Below are 24,958 nucleotides of genomic sequence, written 5' to 3'. Positions count from 1 at the left end.
CAGCATTGACGGTGTGGGGAGAAACCAAACCCCCGCTAGAGAAAGTACCGGCTTCATTCTTCTGAGACCCCGGAGTATACCCCAATCCAAACTTGTCTTCTTTTATGATTGGCTCCACAAATTTGCCCCAGCCTTGGGCATTACCAGCCTTAACCACTTCAACAGCTTGCTTGTATGAAGAGATAGAAGTCCCGACCTTCTCAGACTCAGGTGAAAAGACAGCTTCGGGCGCGACCTCACTGATGTTTATGGCTTCGAAGCCCTGACACAGCATCTCATGCATCTCGCCATCCATCTCCACATACTAAAATATAGACAGATGGCTAACAAAAATATCCTCTTCACCACAGACGGTGACGATCTGACCTTCTAGTCCATATTTGAGCTTCTGGTGGAGAGTAGAAGTAACAGCACCGGCAGCATGAATCCAGGGTCGACCTAGCAGACATCTATAGGCAGGCTGGATATCCATCACATAAAAGGTACTCTTGAATACTTGCGGTCCAATCTTAACTGGCAACTTAACTTCGCCACAAACAGCTCGCTTAGAGCCATCAAAAGCCCTTACAACTAAATTACTCGGCCTCAGGGTGGCGTCATCGCAATCCAACTTCGTTAAGGCTTTCTTTGGGAGAACATTCAGAGAAGAACCTGTATCAACCAAAACATGGGAAAGCACCGTCCCTTTGCATTCCATTGTGATATGCAAGGCTTTGTTGTGATTCCTGCCCTCAGATGTTAGGTCATAATCGGTGAAACCTAGTGCATGGCTAGTGTGTACATTAGAAACTACCGACTCCAGCTGGTCAACAGTTATCTCTGGGGGAACATAAGCCATATTCAGTACTTTCAATAAGGCTGCTCTGTGTGCCTCAGAGCACATCAATAGTGAGAGAATGGAGATCTTTGAGGGTGTCTGATTTAGCTGGTCGACTACCTTGTAGTCACTTTTCTTGATAATCCTCATAAACTCATCCACTTCCTTCTCGAATGCGGTCTTAGGAGGAGCTTCCTCGGTAGTAACCTCTTCGGTGGATACCTGTTTTCCTTTAGCCTTGGCAGCTGCCTCAGCTTCAGCATTCGTGCGTAATGTTGATGGTGCAAATAGGCGTCCACTGCGAGTGAAGCCACCAATTCCTCCAACATTGTCTACAGCGGAGCTACCAATGTCAATGTCTTCTTCGTTAACTTTCTGCCCCTGGCAGTAGATATCAGCCCCATAGTGCCACGGGATAGCACTGTCTTTCTCATACGAAACAAGTCCTGGTACCGTGATGGTGACCGGACCAATCAAAGTCGGTTGAGGGTTGTCAGAGTAAATTGGTGCTGGACTTTCTTGGAAATATATTATTGTCGGAGCGGGTCTCTCGGGAACATATATTTCTTCAGGAGTGAAATAAAACGTTACTGTCGACACATCATTCTTCACTGGACGAGTCTGATCGAACTGAAGACAACCTTCATCTATCAGTTGCTGAATACCCCTTCTCAAACTATCACATCCGTTCTCGGCATCTTGACAATTTATGCACTCTTCCCCACAGCCCGGGAAAATCTGTCCTTTCAAGAGTCGGTCTTTGACCACCGATAGCGAAGTCTTCACTTTAGCCACATCAGAAACCAAATTCAAAGTTTCCCCACTATCAACAGCATTAATCCTCTGCCCGTCGTGAGCTGGCATCGGGTTTTGGATAACATTAGGCACCAGAGAAAAATTGATGGCCTGGGTATCTCTCAAATCTTGTACCTTTAGCTGGAGAGCCTTGCAATTATCTGTAGTATGGCTAGGTGCGTTGGAGTGAAAAGCACATCTGGCGTTGACATCATAACCTCTAGGCAGATTGTTAGGATCGACCGGTGGGGGCAGAGTTCTCAACGTAACCAGATTCATGTCAATCAGCTTGGGAAGTAATACAGAATAAGGCATTGGGATTGGCTCAATGACCCGGTCCGCCTGCCTTGGACGTTGTTGATAGGGTCTCTGCTGACCCGGATTACCTCCTTGTTGTTGATTGTTGTACCTGGGTTGCTGTTGCGGATGATACTGCGGTTGAGGAACAGGTGTTGGAATAGTGACTGCGGCCACTTGATCTTGATAATAATTAGGGCGTCCTCTGCCCCTGCCTCTGCCGGCATATACAACGCTCATCTCACCCTCTCTTATTCGCTGACCGTTACCAGCAAACGGTTTCTTGGGAACTGATGAGTTGGAAGCACTGTTGTCTTGAATTCGGCCCATCTTCAACAGACTCTCCATCCTTTCTCCAGCAATCACTATCTCTGCAAAGCTGATTGACGGGCAAACAGCCAATCTCTCGATATAATTGCCTTGAAGAGTGTTCATGAACATGTCCGTCATCTCCCTTTCAGACATAGGGGGTTGGACGGATGCAACAATCTGTCTCCAACGCTGAGCATATTCTCTAAAGGTTTCCTTGGTAGTCTGAGACATTCCTTGCAACAAGGTCCGATTTGGAGCCATGCCTAAGTTGTATTGATATTGCTTGATAAAAGCCTCTGCCAAGTCTTTCCAGCTCTTGATGGTAGTGCGAGACAAATGAGAATACCATTCACGAGAAGCTCCAGTTAGAATGTCTTCAAAATAGTACATCCACAGCTTTTCATCTTCAGTGTGAGCTCCCAACCTTCCCAGATAAGATTGGAGATGAGTGCGTGGGCAAGAAGCCCCGTTGTATTTCTCAAAAGTAGGGGGTTTGAACTTGTGAGGGATCCTTACTCCCTGAACCAGACCAAGATTGGTGACATCAAAACCTAAGGAATTTTGAGACTCCAAAGATTTGAGCTTCTCAGCAAGCTCATCCATACGGCGAGTGGTCTCGAGGGCCTCGTCGTGCAAAGAAAATTGATCATACTGACAATCTTCAGTAACGGGGCGCCCGTTAATCCGAATCCCTTGATTCACATTGTACCTTCCGCCAATACCATTCCCAACATTTCTCGTGTTGCCAACATTACCCGGATTTCCATCAACATTTGCGTTACCCGCGTTTCCAGTGTTCACAGGGTTATCAGGGTTCCCAGGGTTACCAAGGTTCCCCTCAGCACTTGGTATTTCCACCTCTGGATCGGGCCTCGGTTGCTCAACCAATTCCTTCAGCTTCGCCTGGCCTTCTGCCATACCAATCATCAATGTCATGAACTGATCCATTCTTTCACGCATATCATCCAGTTCTTTCTGTATCTGGTCCATTGCTAGTCGTGGACGGTTTTCCTTTGTCGGGTACCTGTGAACTCGCTTGGGACCAATAACTGCCTGCAACAGGGAACAAACATTAGACACTGCGGTGACACCTGCAAAACAAACAAGGGTTAGTATGCATGGTATGCGATGCACTGCTTATTCGATTTTAAGGCCCCCCCTTAAAAAGGGAATACCCTACAAATGAATAAACATGAGATGTTGGATGCAAATATGCAGATGATGTTATGCAATGCAATGGCATGTCAATCAGAATTGCTGGATCCGCTTGAACATCTGTCAGGTTGCACTGCCTGGAGAGAAATTAAGAGGATCAAGCAAAGCACACCAAACAAAGGTCATGGGATGGATCATGTTATCCTTAATATCAACCATCCATTTTTGGTGGATTATGGTTTACACCTTATCAACATCCAAGTTTCATTGATATTAAGGATACCTGAACGGATCAACCATGAATCAAGGGTTTGTTGCAAGTCACGAGCATGGAGTTTAGGTTAAGAACCACCCAAAGGGAGTGAACTAAGGTTTAAACCTGCCAAACATGTTCTACAAAAGGTTCCCATAGTCATAATCCCATCTTTCGGATATTATCGGAGGAACGACTACTCGTATTCCAAAAATATTCTCAAGAGAGACTCTTATGAGTGTAGTATCGCGTAACAATCGTATCAAATCTTACACTTGAACGACTTTCGCACTACATCCTACAAATAGGCAAAGATGGGTTTGGTAAACTAAGGTCCTTGGCTTCTAAGGTCTATATTGGAAAAAGTAATGTCTAACCACAACTTACTTGTGTGACATTATTGATCCCAACATGACCTCCACCAAGTGAATGGGCTTGCAAGTCAACTTGCTAAGGAATAACTCCACACAAGTCAACAAGACTATGCCATTCTCCTATCCTAAGTGCACTCGAGTTCGGGTATAGAACTCATCTCACAAACAGAACCAGCAAATACGGCAGTCATATGTACACAATGCAATAAAGCAGGTAAATGCTGAAAGATAAATAACTGTCCAAAAGAAACAACACCCAATAAACAAACAACCTACAAAAGCTAGGAGGTACTCTCTTAGGGAAACCGGGTCCCCAGCAGAGTCGCCAGCTGTCGCAACCTGAAAAATGGAAAGCGAAAAAAAAACAACCGGCGAAGAAAGACAGGAGAGTCGCCACCGTGCGTTATTTCTCCCAAAGGAGGGAAAAGAAACGCTCGAAGTAAACCTGGAAAAAGGAAAGGACAAGACAGGATCTCGCAACCAAATCTTGGGTTCGGGAGTCGATTATGCGAAGGGAAGGTATTAGCACCCCTACGCATCCGTAGTACTCTACGGGATCCACTTTTGTAGTTCTTGTCTAAAGGGTGTGGGTTTATCTAATGTGTTATTTACTAAAAAAAAGGGTCAAAAGAAAATGACTCGCACGGATGTCGCATCCACTGCATACGTATCTCATCTGAATATGAGAATCAGAGTCTTCGTAGCTCGGCTGACCTAGGGGTTAGGGGGATGTGTGTGCTCGTTAAGACATCGCGTCTTATGCCTACGTATCTCATCTGGAATGAGAATCAGAGCAAGTCGTAGTTCGACTAACTACGGGGTTATGGATTGGGTTTTAGACGAACGACGTTACTACGCAATCTACCGGATGCTCGACCTTTGGAGACTTACTCGCCTGTAGTAGAAGGAGTACGTGTTCTATGGAGAAGAAAAATCAATGAGTTGGTAGGGTTAGGGATGCTCATGCAAAAGGAGTCCTGGACGAAGGAACCTGTAAAAAAAACACACAAAACATTGCCTCCTATCGAGGTCTTCCAGCTAGGAAAGCAGTAAAATGCGGGAAAAATGTAAAAAAGACACACGGATAAAGATCCGAAGTAACAGTAATTAACGGAACAAGGAAACCCTGAGATCCTCCCAAGCTAACACCATCAAAGAAAGTGATTCAGTACAGGTAATCGGAATGAAACCTCCAGGTGGTATCCCACAAATAAGGTGGAACACCAGGCAAACCATCTCTGCAAGAGTCATATGAGCCCTCACAAAACAAAACTCAACAAACAGGTTAGAGAAACAAAATAGGGTAACCAAGAGTTGCCCCCAAATCAAAAATGTAACCACATGAATCATGCCCTTTCAATTCACAAAAAGTTCACAAAAAGCAACCAAAGGTAGGAGGCCTAAACCTCTTGTCAAACACATGCATCAAAAGGGTATCAAATTCAACCATAATACCTCATACATTTAGAGCATTCAAATTAAAGGCATAAAGATGATGGATATAGGGCAAACCTGATTGGAGAGCTTGATTGAAATTGAGTTGCACCCGTGAGGTTTACAAAACAATCTTTAGGGTTTATGTGAGACAGAGGTGATTCTGTGCAGTTGAGTTCCCTTCAGGGTTTGGAGGCTGCTCTGAGTTCTCAGTCAGGTTTCTCTCCAGGTTTTGTCCAGGGTTTTGTTCCAAGGAAACCTCAGAGTATTTTGCTTCTCTTCCTTTTTCTATCTGTTTTGTTTCAATGAAACTCTAGTATTTATAGGCTAATATTGGTAGCTTGGTGGGCTTTTGAGAGAGGTCCAAGTTTGAGATTTTTTCTTTTATTTTATTTATTTATTTATTTAATTAATTAATTTATTTTATTTTATTTTATCATTTTTTTTTTCGTTTTTTTTTCATTTTTTTTTAAAATAAATTTTCTTGGATCTGATTCTGATTGACATGATGAAATGCAATATGAAATGTTAAATGACCTAAAAATGAATGCATGAATGAGGAGGGCAAATTTTGGGGTGTTACAGCAGTTCCCCTATCATCCTCGCTTAGGGTACGTTTGCCCTCAATTCTAAATCTAGAATTGAGATGTTTTTATTAACACGTTGCAAAGTCAATACAAGAGAACAAATGATCACCACCAATCAACCCTAGAGTTGTTGTAGATCCTATTCTATTTTCTCCCCTTGATTCAAGTTAAACCAAGTCCTTCAAGCGCTTCGAACAAATCTGCGGTTACCGCTACCTTATTGCAAGAACGCCACGTTGTCCAAAAATTTAGCTCGGCTGATTTCGAACGCAAGTCGCTTCAAACCTAAGATTTCTTCACAATCCTCCAGTTAGCGTTACTTGTTTGACCGAACCTTCCGTTCTTCAAACTTTTCACTCGGCTGAATCTGCGAAGCAAAGGTTACTGCAAAAACCCCCAATTCTTGGAGGACAAAACCCCAATGGTTTTATTCAAGAAAAACACATCCAAAGCCTCAACCCAAACTAAGATAATCCAATCTTATTTGGACGTTATCACAATAGCAATGCACAATGCTCAACAAAGATTATTATGTGTGATTATTGAGAAATGCAATGAAGAATGAAAATGATGAGCACTTTGGTGTATATCTTTCACTTTTCTTGTTTTTTTCTAAAGAAGAGGCACTTGAATATTTATATGATGCATGGACCAAATATCAAACATAATAGAAATATTTTGCAAAGTTACACAATAGAAAATTAAGTAAAACAGGTGATGAGTCGACTCAAACAAGGGATGAGTCGACTTAAACAAAGTTTTTTCCAGGGTTGAGTCGACCTATGACTCGACATGTTCAGACCCGTGGCTACATGGTTCAAATAAAAATAGGCAATAATTCGACGCAATAAGTGGATGAGTCGACTCATTCAGGTTTCCCAGGATTTAGTTGACCTGTGACTCGACCTGTTCAGACCCCGAGAGTTTTGCTTCGAGTCATGAGTCAACTCACAGTTCTTAAACTCCCAAAAGTGAGTGTTGAGATGTATTTTGACCAATTTAAACCGATCTCTTATGAACCTAGGATATTTACTATGATCAAGTACATGATTCACATCTATGATATGCTCATATATGCTTGGACACGTTGAACCTATATTTTGAACATGTTAGAGGATGAATGCATTATATGCTATGATGATATTGTCCAAAGACATGTTGTGGGCGATTAGAAAGGTTTGACATCATTAAATTAAGGACTGGGCATATTTTCCCTCACATGAATTTCCATGATTTTTCTAAGACCTAGGGGGCAAAGATGTCAATGTACATGGATGTGAATTAATTTTAAATATCAAAACCTAATTACAAATTCAATTAAAAATCCAATTTAATCCTAATAATATCTAGTTAATTCCTAATTACATGATGATTAAAAAATTAAACTAAACTAATCAACTCAAGCATCAATTCTACAAATTAATTTCATGTAAAAAATGTATAAAAAAACACAATTTAACTCCTATTAAAATCAATTAAAGAAGCCATTAAATTCTAAGAGAAAGAAATAAAAATAAGATAAATAGGGGCAGGGCATATGGGCCCATGCACAGGTGTAGCAAGTAGTGGGCCTAGGCCCATGCAACCAAGCCCAATCTGGTTCCAAACGTGGATAAGGGGGTACACCACCTTTGAGAGGCGTAGGTAGTAAGCAAATTGGGTCTGGAAGGCCAATGTCTATGGCTAGTGTGCGCTGGACCAGAGAAAGAAAAAAAAAGAAAACAAGTAAGGCCATATCCACGTTTATCACATGTTCTTTCCCAAATAAAAATGAATATGTTCCCTCCATTAGCTCAGGTCTCCTCCGTCGCGCCGGAGGCTGGCTCTAGCGGTAATAGAGGCTTAATGTCCAAAAAGATTCCATCAACCTCTTCTTCTTTCCAACCAGAGTCTGAATATCACCTTGAAAAATCCTAATTCAACCTCTATCCTCTAAATCAGAGTTACGAATCAAAGAACCCTATATCTTCTAGCAAAAATTAAATGATGACTATCAAGAATCAGAGCCCTAGATGTTAGGGCTTTGACTCTTCTCAAAGTGTCCTACATGGTGGTAACTCTCTTGGAGTGAAATGATGAAGATAGGACACGCACTCATCGGAGCACCGTGCCGGAAATGTCAGGTAATCCTTCTGCAACTTCTCGTCCTTCCTTCTCTTTGCTTCCCCTTCTTCTAAAACTTCTCCTGTAACTGAAAAGTAGAAATCATAGAGTAAATTGAGACTGGAGAGGGGGCATAGCTCGTGCGCTTTGAAGCTTCGATGTGAAGCTTCAATGGATGCTTAAGAGGAGATTTGAGTGAGGGAAAATGGAGAAAGGATTGCAAAGATTCTCAGTGTAAAATGCAAGTGTGCTCGCGTTTGTTCGAATTCCTTGAATGAGGGTGAATAGGGGGTTTTATAGGGAAGAGGTTTAGATCCAAAATGGAGGTTTGGCAGAGAGGCTTGAAGTTAGTTATGAGTGACTCACTGAGTTAACCGAAAACTCAGTTAGTTAGAGCCTTGAATTCAGTGAATTGATTGGTTAGGTTAGTTATGTTAGCTTCAATTTGATTTGATTTTGTTTCTTAAATGTAACTCATTTTCTGTTAAAATCTTCACTGAACTGTGTTAGTGGCATACAATTTTTGTTAGTATGAAATGAAGTGATTAGTTAAGTGACTGCAGGTTAATTTGCTTATGGATATATGAGGTGGTGTTCAAAAAATGTTGTTGCACGAATTAGATCTCTTCTTGCTTGCTGAATGCATTAATATTTATATGTGTGGCTATGAAATTAATGATGACCTGATGCAGGTTGCTTGGTATTATAGGCTGCAACATATGGAGTCATGGCCAAGGTTCATGTATGTACAAGTTGATATGATGAGTTGATGTAGTAGATTTCGTGGCTTGTTCAAGGCATGGCTGTAAATATGCATTAATGCAGGTTGGAGAAAGCTAAAGTGTGATGTAGCAGGGCATGGTTCAGGATTCATGAGCATGATGACTTGAGGAGGATCATTTGATATGGAGGAAGCAAGTTCCAGGGCCAAAGTTCTGGTGCAGGTTTGAAGGTAGTATGGATTAGATGGTATAGTGCCATGTTTGGCTATGTCATGCCTGATTCCCCCATGATGCACTGTTGAAACATGTTTTGGTCATGAGGAATAGGCTGCAGCATGAGGTCCATCTTGTTGCACCTTAAACATGACTTGATGGATCGCAAATGGTTTGTTGGAATTGCCTTCCATGTTTTAAAATATTTGTGAAATGTTCAAATGTATCATGTTAAATGGTTGGCTAGTGTTTGTATGCATGATTGTGAGGCTTGGAAGGCAGATTTACAAGTCATCATGCAAGCATTAAGAACAAGTTCAAGGCATGGCCAAATTTGGATAAACTTGATCAATGGAGGAAATGGTGGACATGGGAGATCTAGGAATGAGCATTGATGAAGATCCGGTTAATATTAGATTTTAGGTGAAAAATGTGATGGTTGACTTTGGTCAACTAGTTGACCAAAAAGTCAATAGTTGACAAAAAGTCAACTTTTGTAAAAATGCAAAATTTTAATATTTCTTTTGTAATGAACATTATACATGTTTAATGAATGAATGAATAGCCATTTGTGTGAATGCGATGTCTATGATGTAAATGTGAATCAAATTTGACTTTTTGAATGAACCTCATTTTGAACCAAACTTGATATATGAATGAATCAATCATCTTTGATCATCTGAATCATATGAATGAAATGGACTTGGGTGCATGGATGAATCAAGAATTAAAGGCCTATAATGCCCTTATGAATCACAATGGATTAATGACAAACAAATGGACCAAAAGATCAATGCATTAGTGCAATTGTGAGTCATGAATCAAGGACCATGGACCTATGCATTTGAAAGCACCAAGAGACCTAAGTCGATGGTCTAGAAACGACTAAGTAGGATGCATATGTGGATGCTTGAACCAAGCCTTGAATCTGAAGAAATCCCAATCATGTAGACATGTAGGTTAACTGGATGATTTCCATGATCACATGGGGTATTTAATGATGGATAATGCATGATATGATGGTAAAACACCTCCTCTTAATGAATTAGGCTTTCAAACAAACACAAGGTGAAAAGTAAATCCAACAAAGTGTACTAGGACCAAATCTCCCTAATTAGGGTTTCATGATACATACCCCCTAATCAAGGCCTTTGAACTAGGAATGAGGCTCCACAAACAAGTTACCAATGTATGGGCCCCATTAGGGTTTAGATGGTTAAGCAAAGGCCCAAAGAGCATCCATAAGGTCCCATAGACACATCATCAAGAATTAGGGTTTTGCTCCCCCAGAGGAATGCCACGGTGAGGTCTTCTTGAATTCATATCTCAAAGATTAAACAATTAGGGTTTCACTCCCAAGATGATCAAATGAAGAGCCATGTAACATTCTTGGAGTTTGATCCACAAGAAAACCCTAGCTTTGCCTACCACAAGCTTTGAATCTATGGTGATTAGTTAACAAGTGTCAACTTGAATGAATGATGCATATGAATGAAGCATGAATGTGTACATATGAATCTCAAGTCAAAGGTTGAGTGAAAAGATGAAAAGGGAAGAGAAAATTTTGGGGAATGAGAGGTACATGCGATGGAAAACCTTCTTATCAAAAGCTCTCTTGAGGAGTCTTTTGTATAGCTGACCATGAAAGATGTCCATCAAATACTTCTCTTCAATGAGATTCAGCTAATCACATCTGGATTGCACTCATTCCGCTTCACCGAGATCTGCTTCCATGATGAATCTTAGAGAGGGAATTTCAACTTCAATAGGAAAAACAACCTCCATTGCATACACAAGCGAATACGAAGTTTCCCCAATAGAAGTGCACACTGAAGTTTTATAGCCATGCAAAGTGAAAGGAAGCATCCCGTGCCAATCCTTATTCGTCTTGACCATCTTCTGGACAATTCTCTTGATGTTATTGTTAGTTGCTTCTATGACGCCATTCATCTTGGGTCATTATGGTGAAGAGTTATGATGCTCGATCTTAATTTCTTGGCATAACTCACTCATCATTTTGTTTTTGAGGTTACTGGCATTGTTAGTAATAATCTTGCTAGGAACATCGTGTAACCACTTGTCTTGTAACATTTGCATAGGAAGCAGCTTCAACCCACTTTGTGAAGTAGTCAATGGAAACTAGGATGAAACAATGACCGTTAGAAGCTTTCGCTTCGATCATACCAATCATGTCAATACCCCATATGGAGAAGGGCTAAGGAGAAGTCAAAACATTCAATGGAGTCGGAGAAACATGGATCTTGTCACCAAATATCTGACATTTGTGACATCTCTTGACAAAGTTGTAACAGTCGACCTCCATGTTTGTCCAATAATAACCCGTCCGAAGGATCTTTTTTCCCATGGAGGGCCCCTTAGCGTGTACACCTTCACAACCCTCGTGGATGGACCTTATGATCATGCTTGCTTTGTGTCTATCCACGCATCTGAGCAACACATAATCATAATTGTGCTTGTACAACACATCCCCATTTAGGAAGAACTTAGCAAAAAATATTCTCAAAGCCTTCTTATCAGTGATGGATGCTTTCTCGGGATATTCTTATCTTTCAGGATATCTCATAATGTCATAGAACCAAGGCTTATCGTCAAATTCGGCCTCCATTGCTAGACAGTGCGTTGGTTCGCCCAAGTGATCAATATGGATGGCAGGTGCTCCATTCTTCCACTTGACTTTAAACATGGATGTCAAAGTATCTAGAGCACCGGCTAACTGATTCTCTTCCCTTGGGATATAATGAAAAGTGATTTCATCAAAATGGGGAATCAGTTCCACCACGTGTTCTTGGTATGGAATCAACTTCTTATTCCGAGTTTCCCAATCTCCTTGAACTTGAATGATCACAGTAGAATCTCCATACACTTCAAGAATCTTGATTCTTAAGTCAATAGCTGCTTCGATATCGTAGATGCATGCCTCATATTCTTCCATATTGTTGGTACATTCAAAGTATAATCTAGTGGTGAATGGAATGTGAAAACCAGTTAGAGATGTGATGATTTCTCCTATTCCATGACCTTTTGCATTAGAGGCGTCATCGAACATGAGCGTCCACCGTGATCCTGGTTCAGGTCCTTCATCAGGGCTTAGGATACTCCAGTCTCGAATGGACATGATGTCCTCATCAGGAAAGTCAAACTTCATCGGCTGGTAATCCTCCACGGGTTGATGGGTAAGGTAGTCACACAAGACGCTCCCCTTGATAGCTTTTTGTGTTACATATTGGATGTTGTACTCGGTTAACAACATTTGCCACCGGGGAATCCTTCCACTGACGGCGAGCTTCTAAAAAAATTACTTTATTGGATCCATTTTGGATATTAATAAAGTGGTATTAGGTGTTGAGCTTCCCAAGCTAAAACACAACAAGTCTTCTCCAACAGTGAGTATCTGGTCTCACACTCGGTGAACTTCTTGCTTAAGTAATAGATCGCATGCTATTTTTGGACCATGTCTCCATGTTGACCTAAAACATAACTCATTGATTCATCTAACACGGTAAGATACATGATTAGTGGCCTACCAGGAACAGGTGGCTTCAGGATCGATGGTTCTTGCAAAGACTGTTTTATTTTGTCAAATGCCTCTTGACAATCATTGTTCTATACGATTGCTTGATTCTTTCTTAACAATGTGAAAATTGGTTTGCAGGTATCCGTTAAATGAGAGATGAACCTTGAAATGTAATTAAGCCATCCAAGGATGCCTCAGACCTCTTTTTCTGTTTTGGGAGCTGGCATGTCTTGAATTTCTCTAACTTTATCAGTATCAACCTCAATACCCTTCTAATTCACAATGAACCCCAACAACTTGCTGGATCGGACCCCAAAGGTGCACTTTGCAGAACTCAACCTTAGCTTGAATTTACGGAGTCTGGAAAATAACTTTCTCAAATGATCCAAGTGATCTTCTTCAGTCTTGGATTTGGGAATCATATCGTCTACATAAACTCCAATCTCTTTGTGTATCATGTCGTGAAAGAGAGTCAGCATATCATGCTTATATATTGCCCCTACATTCTTCAAACCAAATGGCATGAGTTTGTAGTAGTAAGTTCCCTAAGGTGTAATGAAAGTCGTTTTCTACATATAATCTAGAGCCATCTTTATTTTATTGTACCCTGAGAGCCTATCCATAAAGGAAAAGACTGAGTGTTGCATAATGTTATCTACCAGAACATCAATATGAGGCAAAGGAAAGTCATCCTTCGGACTCACTTTGTTAAGATCTTGGTAATCCACACACATTCTAACCTTCCCATCTTTCTTCATAACTGGGGTGATGTTAGAAACCAACTGAGGATATTCAATAATAGCTAAGAAGCCAGCATCAAACTGCTTTTTAACCTCTTCTCGAATCTTCAGTGCCATGTCGGGTCTGGTTCTGTGAAGCTTTTGTTTAACCATAGGACATTCGGGCTTAAGCGGTAAGTGGTGTTCAACAATATTGGTATCCAATCCAAGCATATGTTGATAGGATCAGGCAAAGACATCAACATATTCACGAAGTAGCTTGACCAACTCATAGTGTACATTCTCAGCGACGGATGCCCCTATCTTGACTTCTTTTCTGACTTCATCGGAACCCAGGTTGATCACTTCTGTCGGCTCTTTGTGTGGCTGAATCTCTTTCCCTTCGTGCTCAAGAAGCTTTGTAAGTTCAGTTGGTACTTCACAATATTCCTCACCGCCGTCTTCGGCTTGGTTAATCGGAAACCTAGATTTACAACGAACTTCAGCCAAGTTGTTTTTAGTGGAATTATTTGCTCTACATGCGTATGAGCTTATTTTAGAATGAGCTTTTGAAAAAAAGTTATTGTTGATTCTAAGTGTTGGCAGCAATTTTGGTAAAACAAAGAGTGTTCACAAGATGTCATGTGTGATGTCTTAACATGAGATATCTTATGTACCTGCTGGAGTTGAAGAACATATGCAAGCAAGATTGTTTCAGAATGCCACTTACAATGCTAAGGCTTCTGATATTGGATGTACCTGCTGGAGCTAAATTGGAAGACATATGCTGCAGGATTGTTTCAGTTGACATACTCATTGTCATGGTAATTGATATGGTTATACCTGCTATAAAAGGAAACTGGATTATGCAGGATTTTTCCAGATGTCAGACCCGATGTCATGACATCTTGTACACAGAACATTCAGTGTGAATGTCTGGTGTTTTGTGATTGCACAATTGGTGGCAATCATTGGTTGATTGAAGATATAGCTAGCTGGCGCATTCTATCAGGGATATCAACCAGATTTGTTTATTTTCCAAGGAGATCTTTACAACTGATATGAAAAGATTTGATTGGAAAATATATCTAGGGTTTTCAAGCTGTCCAATGTTTCTATAAAAAGGGACTCAAAAAACCTGTTTGAACACACAACCAATACTGAGCGAAATTTAGAGAGAGAGCTAGGGTTTGTGTCTGTAGGTCATTCAAGTCATCCATAGATGATTGAATTGGACTGATTTGTCTTCTTGATCAAAGCTTTGAAGCAAGATCAAGAGTGTGTCTTCTTGATTGAAACAATGAAGTAAAATCAAGAATATTGTAATTGAAAAGTATTTTCTTTTCACAAGGGATTGTTGTTTAAGATCACGGGTTTGTGATTGTAAGGGAAGTGAGTGGGTTCTCATATCTAAGAGTGCTTAGGTAGAAATTGCACGGGTAGAGATTAGGTGAGAAAGACTGTAACTTGGTGAAGTGTACGGATAGTCTTTGAACTAATTCTATTATAGTGAATTTCCTTCCTGGCTTGGTAGCCCCCAGACGTAGGTGAGTTGCACCGAACTGGGTTAACAATTGCTCGTGTTATTTGCTTTACCATTCTGTTTTTGTTTATCCATTGTTTATAACCAGATATCAGTGTCGTAACATTATCTTCGACATCCTATATCTGATACCAGAATTTCAATTGGTATCAGAGCAGGCATCCTGCTCTGGTTTTGGGTGAGATCTAGGGGCAATACTTTCTGGTACAATGGAAAGAGATGGAGGATTTGTTCATAGGCCACCAATCCTGGATGGTTCTAACTATGACTATTGGAAACCTAGAATGGTAGCATTTTTAAAATCCCTTGATAACAAGGCTTGGAAAGATGTCTTGACAGGATGGGTGCACCCTGTAGTCACTAAAGAAGGAGAAGCCACTACTGGGAAGAAGCCTGAAGAACAATGGTCCAAGGAGGAGGATGATCTTGCTCTTGGAAACTCTAAAGCCTTGAATGCAATATTCAATGGTGTAGACAAGAATATTTTCAGGCTGGTAAATAACTGTGAAGTGGCCAAAGATGCTTGGGACATTCTCAAGACCACTCATGAAGGCACCTCTAGGGTAAAGATGTCTAGACTTCAGTTGTTCACCTCCAAGTTTGAAAACTTAAGGATGAAAGAAGATGAAAACATTCATGAATTCCACATGAGTATCCTTGAGATAGCTAATGCTTCAGGAGCCCTGAGAGAGAAGATGACAGATGAAAAGTTGGTGAGAAAAATACTTAGGTCACTCCCTAAGAGATTTGCAATGAAGGTGACTGCCATAGAAGAGTCTCAAGACATCTCCAACATGAGGGTAGATGAGTTAATTGGCTCCCTCCAAACCTTTGAGATGGGATTGATTGAGGGAACTGAAAAGAAAATCAAGAGCATTGCCTTTGTTTCCAACACAAAAGAGGAAAACAGTCAAGATGTGGATAAAGAGTGGGCCAATGAAGTTGCTATGCTGGGGAGACAGTTTAACAGATTGTTAAACAAAATGGATGTCAGATCCAAGGCAAATGTCAAGAACATCTCGTCTGACATCAGTAAATCCAACAATGCTGAAAGAAAAGCAAGAGCAGATGAGAAGCCCAAAGAAGGAAAAGAGGTTCAGTGGTATGAATGTGATGGATATGGACACATTAGGTCTGAATGTGGGACCTACCTTAAGAAACAAAAGACGAGTCTTGTTGCCACATGGTCTGATGAGAGTGATACTGAAGAGGCTGCAAATCTTGTGACTGCTTTGACAGGAAGATGGGAATCTGATGAAGAGTCAAGTGATGATGAAGTAACCTTTAAAGAATTGGCATCTACCTACAGAAAGTTGTGTCACAAAAGTGTAGAGCTGTGCAAACAGGTTGATAGCCAGAAGAAGGAAATTACTCAACTTGAGAACGAAAAGACAGAATACTTGGAAACCATCTCCAAGTTACAAACAGAAACAGTGGCTCTGAATGCCAAGCTAGACAGAAATCCACAAGCTGAAAATCAGAAAATAGCACAGCTGGAAAGTGAGAAGGCAGACCATGCAAAAATCATCTCAAAATTGAAGACTGGAGTCATGTTTCAAAATTCTAAATTAGAAGAGATGACCAAGTATGTAAGGATGTTAAGCAATGGGTCTGACTCCCTAGACAAGATTCTTCAAATTGGTCAAATAACAGGAGAAAAATCTGGCATTGGGTATAATAACTCAAAACCTGAGAGCAGTAACACTGGTGTTAAACCTCAAGCCAAACTTAGGTGCATTCAAAAAACTGTGATGTCACATAATATGTCACAGCACCAAAGGAGAAAATAGTTGAAAGGAAAACACCAAAGATGGAGATGCCATTACTGTGGGAAATTTGGTCATCTAAAGCCATTCTACTATAAACTGTATGGCTATCCTAGGTCTGCTCAGGATCACCATAAATTCAGACCCAAACATCACATGCCTATCATCAAAAAGCAATGGGTCCCCAAGACTAAGGTCACAAGTCTGATAGCTCACAGTCCCCTCAGAATCTCAGCCAAAGAAGAATGGTACTTTGACAGTGGATGCTCCAAACACATGACTGGGAACCAAGACCTGCTAACTGATCTGCATCAACATACTATAAGTTATGTAACCTTTGGAGATGGAGAAGAAGGTGAAATCAAGGGAACAGGTAAACTTGATTGCCTTGGAGTACCTAGACTTGACAAGGTTCTACTAGTCAAAGGACTAACTGCAAACCTCATAAGCATTAGCCAACTGTGTGATCAAGGTCTGAATGTTAACTTCCCCAAAACTGAATGTCTTATCCTTGACATACAGAGTGAAGTAATTATGAGAGGAATCAGGACCAAAGACAATTGCTACATATGGAGCTCTCAAGTGGATTGTCCCTTAAAGTATTGGGTGAGTACTGATGCCCTCAAGAGTGATGAAGAACAAAGATGGGGAAAATATCACACTAAGAGGTCACACCAGAAGTCCAGAGAAGAAAAGGTTATGATGGCTCAAAAACCTGAGAAGGTAGACCAAACAGATGGACATTTGACCAGTCTCAGGGAGAATGGAACTGTTGGGACTAAGCCACAAAAGTCTCTGTGCAAAAAGGCCAAGGACAATTTAGAGAAGATTTGGGTGACACCTGTGAAAGGTATAGAAAATGATAACAGTTGGGCTCAACTGGGTTGGATGAACCTATTACTATTTGCAGACAATGTTACACATGATGTCATAACATTGTATTATGACTTCCTGAATGCTGAAGCCAGGTCCAAAAATCAGATTCAACACAGATGGACAAAATACTGTTCTAGCTTGTCACTCCATTAGGAAATTTGTGGAAGACAAATTCAGAAGTCAAGAGTTTGAACTAGAACTAGCAGACAAGCTTGCAAGGAATTTGGGTAACATTGAATATGAGGAAGGGAAATTAGGGATTTGGACTCTTGAGAAATTATGGCAATTAAAAAGAAAAAAGAAAAGAAATAAAAATAATGTCTGCCATTTTAAAAGAAAAAGCCACATTAATGATAAATCATTCCCAAGCTTTGAAAACAGTATCTATTCCCTTGGCACACGCTACCTAAACTCAGCAACTGCCATTCCCATTCAACTTCTAAGAAAAGCTCAGCTAGGGCAAAGAAACCTTCCTCTAAAGTCCTACAACATGTCCCAACATCCGTCGTCATCTGGTTCCAAATCCTCCAAACATGCAAAGACTTCATCCATGAAGTTTGTAGATGAAGACGTTATGGACGTCACTCCTCTGTGCATGATACCGAGCGACATCACAGGTACCTCCTCCAATGCTGGAGATAAGCAAGGTAATACCTCTGGTAACTCCTCTCTTCCTAAAGACATGCATTACACTGATCGCGCTATAAGGAGACTTGTTACTAGAATACTGAGTGAAGGACATAAAGTTGAAGGAGTCTCTACCCCTCTGTCCAGAAGGGAACCCTCTCCTGAAAGAGAACCCCATGCTGATAAAGATGATGATTCATCTAGATCATAAAAAGAGGTGGCCGCTGAAGGGCTTTGCTCTCTAGGAAAAACCCTACCTAGCAAGAAACAAAATGTGCCTCAAGAAAATATTATTGATCTGGAGGAAGAAAGAACTGAAGGAGAAGATGATTCTTTGGTTCATCTGGTTAAACCTAGCATAGCTGAGAAACTGAGAACTAAGAAAGGGAAAAGTATGGCTAAAATGAGAGCTGCTAGAGTGAAAAAGACTGCAGGAGTAGGACCCTCAAAACCCTGGAGCAAGGTTGAGGTTGGAAAAAGAAAAGAAAGACACAACTCTGATTCTGAGGAGGATGTTAAAGACGATGTCCCAGACATCTCCCCTGCAAAAAGGCAGGTTGTTCAGAAATCTCCTGGCAAGGCTGCTGCTGTCCATCTAGACAATATCCCCTTTCATTTGGAAGATGGAGCAGCAAAATGGAAATATGTCATTCAGAGAAGAGTAGCCATTGAAAGAGAACTTGGACAAGAAGCTGTAGAGGTAAAGGAGATAATTGAGCTGATCAAAAATGTTGGGCTCATGAAGATTGTGGTAACTCTACCCCAATGCTATGAGGGGCTGGTTAAAGAGTTTATTGTTAATATCCCTGAGGATATTCATGATAAGAACAGCAGGGAGTTTTGCAAGGTATTTGTAAGAGGAAAATGCGTAAAATTCTCCCCAAGTGTTATCAACAAGTTCCTAGGGAGAGGAATGAATGAAGGAGTAGATCTAGAAACCACAGACAATGAGGTCTGTAGGGCTATCACAGCTGGCCAAGTTAAGGAATGGCCTAGTAGAAATCACTTATCAGCTGGAAAGCTCAGTGTTAAATATGCCATCTTGCACAAGATTGGCTCAGCTAATTGGATTCCTACTAATCATGCCTCTACTATCTCCATCAATCTTGGAAGAATCATTCATGCAATTGGAACAAGGGTTAACTATGATTTTGGCAAGTTCATATTTGAACAAACCATTAGACATGCTTCTACAAATGCTCTGAAGTTACCCATTACCTTCCCCTTCCTTATTTGTGGCATTATCCTAAGCCAACAACCAGGGATTCTGAGCACAAGTGACATCCCAAGCAGGAGAAGATCCCCTTTGTCCATCCATTACAAGCTGTTTGAGGGAAGTCATGTCAATGATGTCATGACATCTGCCAGAAGGGAGTCTGCATCTAAAGGAAGCCTGATTGACCAACTAAAAGAGACCTGCAAAGAATTGGACAATGGTATAAGGGTGGCCAAGGCCAGAAAAGAAGCTTTAGAAGTTCTCATCTGCAGCCTGGAAAGGGAAGATACAGAAAAGGCTGATAAGGATTCAAATGCAATACCTAAATCTCAGTCCAGTTCTAGAAGCTTGGAAGACTCTGAAGGTGTAGCTGAAGATGAAGATGAAGGTGAATGAGATACTTCTTCTTCTGATTAATGGTTCCTGCTTGTATTGGAGGCTTGGAGGGGTGCTGGAAGGTGTGGTGGAAGTTGTTGCTGTTTGGAAGGCTGTTGTCTTGTTTGGGTTTTTGTTTTTGTATTTTGTGACAGTCCTCTTGTTGCCTGTTATGTAATATTTAGGGCTCTTAATGAGTTCCTTGGATTTGTTCATTATCTCAGCTTTCTGCTGTGTATAATGTTGGTGTGTACTTCCTGAATATTTTGTTTTAACATGCTTAATGTTATAACATCAGTTTTAAACTTTTTCTGCTAGACTAATAGACATTTATTTTGTCTGATTGGTCACCTTTGGTCAATTTTGACTAAAAAGGGGGAGAAGTGCTTGCTATGGTGCTTGCTATGGAAGTTGGATGTGGTTGATCAGAAGGACAGCTATTATTGATATGGTGCACAGGTGTTGATGTTGTAGTAGATGGTGCACAGGTGCTGATGGTGTAGCAGATGTCAGTATGACATTCTGGCTGGTACAGGTGTTGGAGTTACAGTAGCTGTTTTTTGGTGAATGCACAGATTTAGGGGGAGAAGAAGTACGCTTGTGCATTCTGCATTTGTGTGTCTTACTAGTTGCATCCATAACTAGTAATTCTGATTGTTGCATAGGTTTAGGGGGAGGAGAAGTACCCTTGTGCATGTGTGTATTACTAGTAGCCATAGCTAGTAATTGTTTTTGCTTCTGCTGCTGATTAAACTACTGTTATGTGGTTTAAACTGCTGATAGTTTGCCTTGTGAACAAAAAGGACAGATATATGTTTTAGCCAAAATTTGCCAAAGGGGGAGTTTGTTGATTCTAAATGTTGGCAACAATTTTGGTAAAACAAAGAGTGTTCACAAGATGTCATGTGTGATGTCTTAACATGAGATATCCTATGTGCATGCTGGAGTTGAAGAACATATGCAAGCAGGATTGTTTCAGAATGCCACTTACAATGCTAAGGCTTCTGATATTGGATGTACCTGCTGGAGCTAAATTGGAAGACATATGCTGCAGGATTGTTTCAGTTGACATACTCATTGTCATGGTAACTGATATGGTTGTACCTGCTATAAAAGGAAACTGGATTATGCAGGATTTTTCCAGATGTCAGACCCGATGTCATGACATCTTGTACACAGAACATTCAGTGTGAATGTATGGTGTTTTGTGATTGCACAATTGGTGGCAATCATTGGTTGATTGAAGATATGGCTAGCTGGCGCATTCTATCAGGGATATCAACCAGATTTGTTTATTTTCCAAGGAGATCTTTACAACTGATATGAAAAGATTTGATTGGAAAATATATCTAGGGTTTTCAAGCTGTCCAATGTTTCTATAAAAAGGGACTCAGAAAACCTGTTTGAACACACAACCAATACTGAGCGAGATTTAGAGAGAGAGCTAGGGTTTGTGTCTGTAGGTCATTCAAGTCATCCATAGATGATTGAATTGGACTGATTTGTCTTCTTGATCAAAGCTTTGAAGCAAGATCAAGAGTGTGTCTTCTTGATTGAAACTATGAAGTAAAATCAAGAATATTGTAATTGAAAAGTATTTTCTTTTCACAAGGGATTGTTGTTTAAGATCACGGGTTTGTGATTGTAAGGGAAGTGAGTGGGTTCTCATATCTAAGAGTGCTTAGGTAGAAATTGCACGGGTAGAGATTAGGTGAGAAAGACTGTAACTTGGTGAAGTGTACGGATAGTCTTTGAACTAATTCTATTATAGTGAATTTCCTTCCTGGCTTGGTAGCCCCCAGACGTAGGTGAGTTGCACCGAACTGGGTTAACAATTGCTCGTGTTATTTTCTTTACCATTCTGTTTTTGTTTATCCATTGTTTATAACCAGATATCAGTGTCGTAACATTATCTTCGACATCTTATATCTGATACCAGAATTTCAGTTATCAGAAGAAAAAAGAAACTTTGGCCATTTTATTTAGTAAAAGAAAAGTATAATAATAGAAATAAAAAGGATCTTGATTTTGAATTCAAAAAACGACCTTTCATTAATTTCATAATGTGTTTAAAACAATGAAAACACTTACAAGCTACCCACATGCCTTGAGAAAGGGAAAGGGGTGAGAAAACAAAATCCATTACATCTCTTCTGAAAAGACCACAGGACGCATCAGATGAAGGCACAATTCAAGATAGCCCAATCTCAAATGATGGCATTGGCCAAGTTCTTTAGCATAGGGAATGTTACCTAATTCTAAGTTAAAAAGTTCAGATCAAGTCCAATAGTCCACCAAATGTTTTTTAGGGTTTTTATTTGGATTATGTGTTTTAAGGTCCTAAGACCATAAACAAAAGAAAGACGAACAAACAAATACATACAAACACAAGATATGACTCAAATGAGCAAAGTGAAAAGGACTTGAAGCATAAATAAGTTACATGAAATCTAAATGGCAATGAATGATAAAGGTACTAAAATTTTAAATTACATAAAGTAAATCACTTAAAAGTAAAAGCAAAAATGAAAAAGAGTTAGTTAATGGTTAGTCAAATATTAGTGGTGAATTTTAATTGATTAAGTCATTCTTTGGAGAACACTCAACCATTCATTCACAAGTATGGATCCTTAAACCAATACATCTTCCATGAGAAGGGCTCAAACTTAGATAATTCAACAAGTATTCCACTAGCTCTGATGAAAGGAAAAAAGGTCAAGTTTCCACACAATGCCATGAAGAATGGGAGACTTACAATCCCACTTACTAGAATGATATGCCTTGAGGGTCAAATTTAGCTCTATGTTAAGCAATCTTAATTGGACTTATGTAGAAGTCACAACTATCTGAGGCTGAGAAATAAAAATATAGGTTTTAACGCATGTTAGATATTTGGTACAAAGAACCAAACTCCTAAAACACGTTACACACTAAAAGAAAATGGGAGGGACCTATCTCAGTCATACTTGTATTGATTCATCTGACACAAGGTCATTAATGAATCAATTAGCATTTAGACATTAGATATTTTATTGGTCAAATGAGGGAATGGGTAAGAATAGGGATGAAGATGAAGAGGGAGAGGGAGATAGAAACACAAATTAATCATGAGAGGAATTTCATTTGACCAAAACCATCCATTCATTTTGGGAGATGAAATATACATTTCATCAATCCCCTAAATCTGATGGTTTTGATCAAATAAAAGTCAAATCAACCATGACCAAGGCCCAAATAGAAAGTCCAACATCACAAGACCATAAAAATGGCTCAACATAAATTTTTAAACATTTAATCAATTAAAAATCTCATTAAAAATGAATTAAGATACATTTTAATTTGGACAAAAACTCAAATCCCTTCAAAACACCAAATAAATGGCCCAGAGATTTATCCTAGGTCAAACAAGGTCAAAGGACCTTAGACAAAAAGTTACACAATTTTTAGAAAGTCAGAAGTATTTTTAAAAAATTAAAAATATGCATAAAAACATTTAATTCATGAAAAATACCAAAGTTAATCCAAAAAATAATTTTAATTTAGAATATGGAAGAGAAAAATATTTAAAGATTTTCGGTGAAAGTTTCATATTTTTTAGATTAAAATGGATTTATTATGAATTAAACAAAATAAGGCAATTAAATGAAAAATCAGAAAATACAAAAAAACAAGGGCCATCAGATCTCCCTCATTAATTGAGGTGGCAGATCTGATGGTCAAGCGTGTGCTATCCATGATGCGTCTCAGTCAAAGCATCATACACGTGGTAATCAAAAGGAAATGCCAAGATTAAAACATTTCAAAGGGATCTGATGGTTTGGAAGGTGCCAACGCACCACCGGAGCCCTAGCTCCGGTCATCTTCTTCGGTGGACCTCACCGGACTGGTCCACCACAAAAATGAAAATTAAGGATATGATTTTAAAGGAAAAATGCTCAGGAGCACGAATCTGACCTCCATTTTATCCAATTCCAAGTATATTGCAAGATACATAGATTTGAAAATTGAGGTTCATGATCTGAGTTGCTTCGATTTGACCTTAAAGCAACTCAATCTTTTTGCCTACATTGGTAGGACTTCAGCAAACCAAAAATCAATCAAAATAGTTGATAAATGAGGGAGAATCAAATAAGCCAAGTTTATGAAATTTCACCTTCGGGTAGCTTCAATTCATCTTGATCTTGCTTCCAATTTGGCTTGACTTGACTCTAAAAGCTTGCAGGAAGTGAAATGGATCAAAGAGAGGCTTGGATTCATGGAGTTTCAATCTTAAAATAGAAGGAGATTTGAAACTCAATTTCAAGTGAAATCTTCAAGTTTATCCTTTAATGGAGGTTAGGGAGGTAATGGTTCAAAGCTTGGGCAAGCAGTGATCCTCCTTCTGATCACCAAGGTAATGTATTTATAGGGTATCAAGTTGCTTTTCACACACTTTGAAATTTTCACCAAAATTAGAAAGTTTGCTTGCATGGATGCATGGGCGTGTACAAGGCCCAATTCATAATGCCAAATGATCCAACATTATGTGTTAATCAACCTGAAATGATATCAAATGGTCATGCATTATGGAAATGAATTTTGAACATAGATTTTACCAAATGAAGCCTTGTAAAGATCCCATGAGAAAGTCCTTCAAATCCTGTCCAAATGAAGTGATCTTGGACTTTTTGAAAAGGTGGCATCAAGGGGAACAACTTTTAGGTTTAACACTTTTCTATTTGAAGCTTGGATCATGATGAATTTTGAGGTGGAAGTTTGAGAAATCAAACATATTTCAAAATTTTCTAAGTACCAAGTCAAATGACCACTTCTTCCACCTTGAATAACTTTTTGTATGAGCTTCAAATGGAAATTGTTCCTTCATAAAAGTTGTAGCTCTTTCATCCCTCTTCAATTTAGTCACAAATTTGACCTCATTTGGATTTTGTATGAGGGAGTTATGCATTTTAGAAGTTAAGTAAAATTACTTGTTCAATGGTAATGGCCCAAAATGACCTATAATGTTTCCTCTTGGCACATGCCCTTGCAAGTTGAATTTGACGTTTCTCAAAAAATCAAAGTTGGAGAAGACATCTTTAAATTGATCATGGAACTTTTATGTCCTTTATCTCATAAAAATTGAGCAAGTTATGGTCTTTGGAAGTTGACCTCCTAACTATGCACAAACAAAAATATGATGTTTAAAACCAATGTGAACCATTTCTTGATTGATTTCCTTGTACTGAGGGTCTCAAACCCT

The 24,958-nt window shown here is 39.7% G+C and overlaps 1 protein-coding gene and 1 long non-coding RNA gene across 2 annotated transcripts; one reads left to right on the top strand and one right to left on the bottom strand.

The window, feature by feature from the left end:
- Positions 1–7,711: 7,711 nt before the first annotated feature.
- LOC127097666 (uncharacterized) lies at positions 7,712–9,640 on the top strand. The gene is made up of 2 exons (XR_007793133.1): positions 7,712–8,147; positions 8,820–9,640. It is a non-coding gene; the product is annotated as an uncharacterized LOC127097666 (long non-coding RNA).
- A 1,985-nt stretch (positions 9,641–11,625) lies between these two features.
- LOC127094346 (uncharacterized) lies at positions 11,626–12,228 on the bottom strand. Its single transcript, XM_051033189.1, has one exon. The coding sequence runs from the start codon at positions 12,226–12,228 to the stop codon at positions 11,626–11,628; it is 603 nt and encodes a 200-aa protein (XP_050889146.1).
- Positions 12,229–24,958: the final 12,730 nt, after the last annotated feature.

Source organism: Lathyrus oleraceus, chromosome 6 (assembly GCF_024323335.1).
Source record: "Lathyrus oleraceus cultivar Zhongwan6 chromosome 6, CAAS_Psat_ZW6_1.0, whole genome shotgun sequence".
In the NCBI taxonomy this organism is placed as follows: Eukaryota; Viridiplantae; Streptophyta; class Magnoliopsida; order Fabales; family Fabaceae; genus Lathyrus; species Lathyrus oleraceus.
Note: the sequence above shows the minus strand (reverse complement) of the source record. Positions and strands in the feature narration are given on the sequence as shown.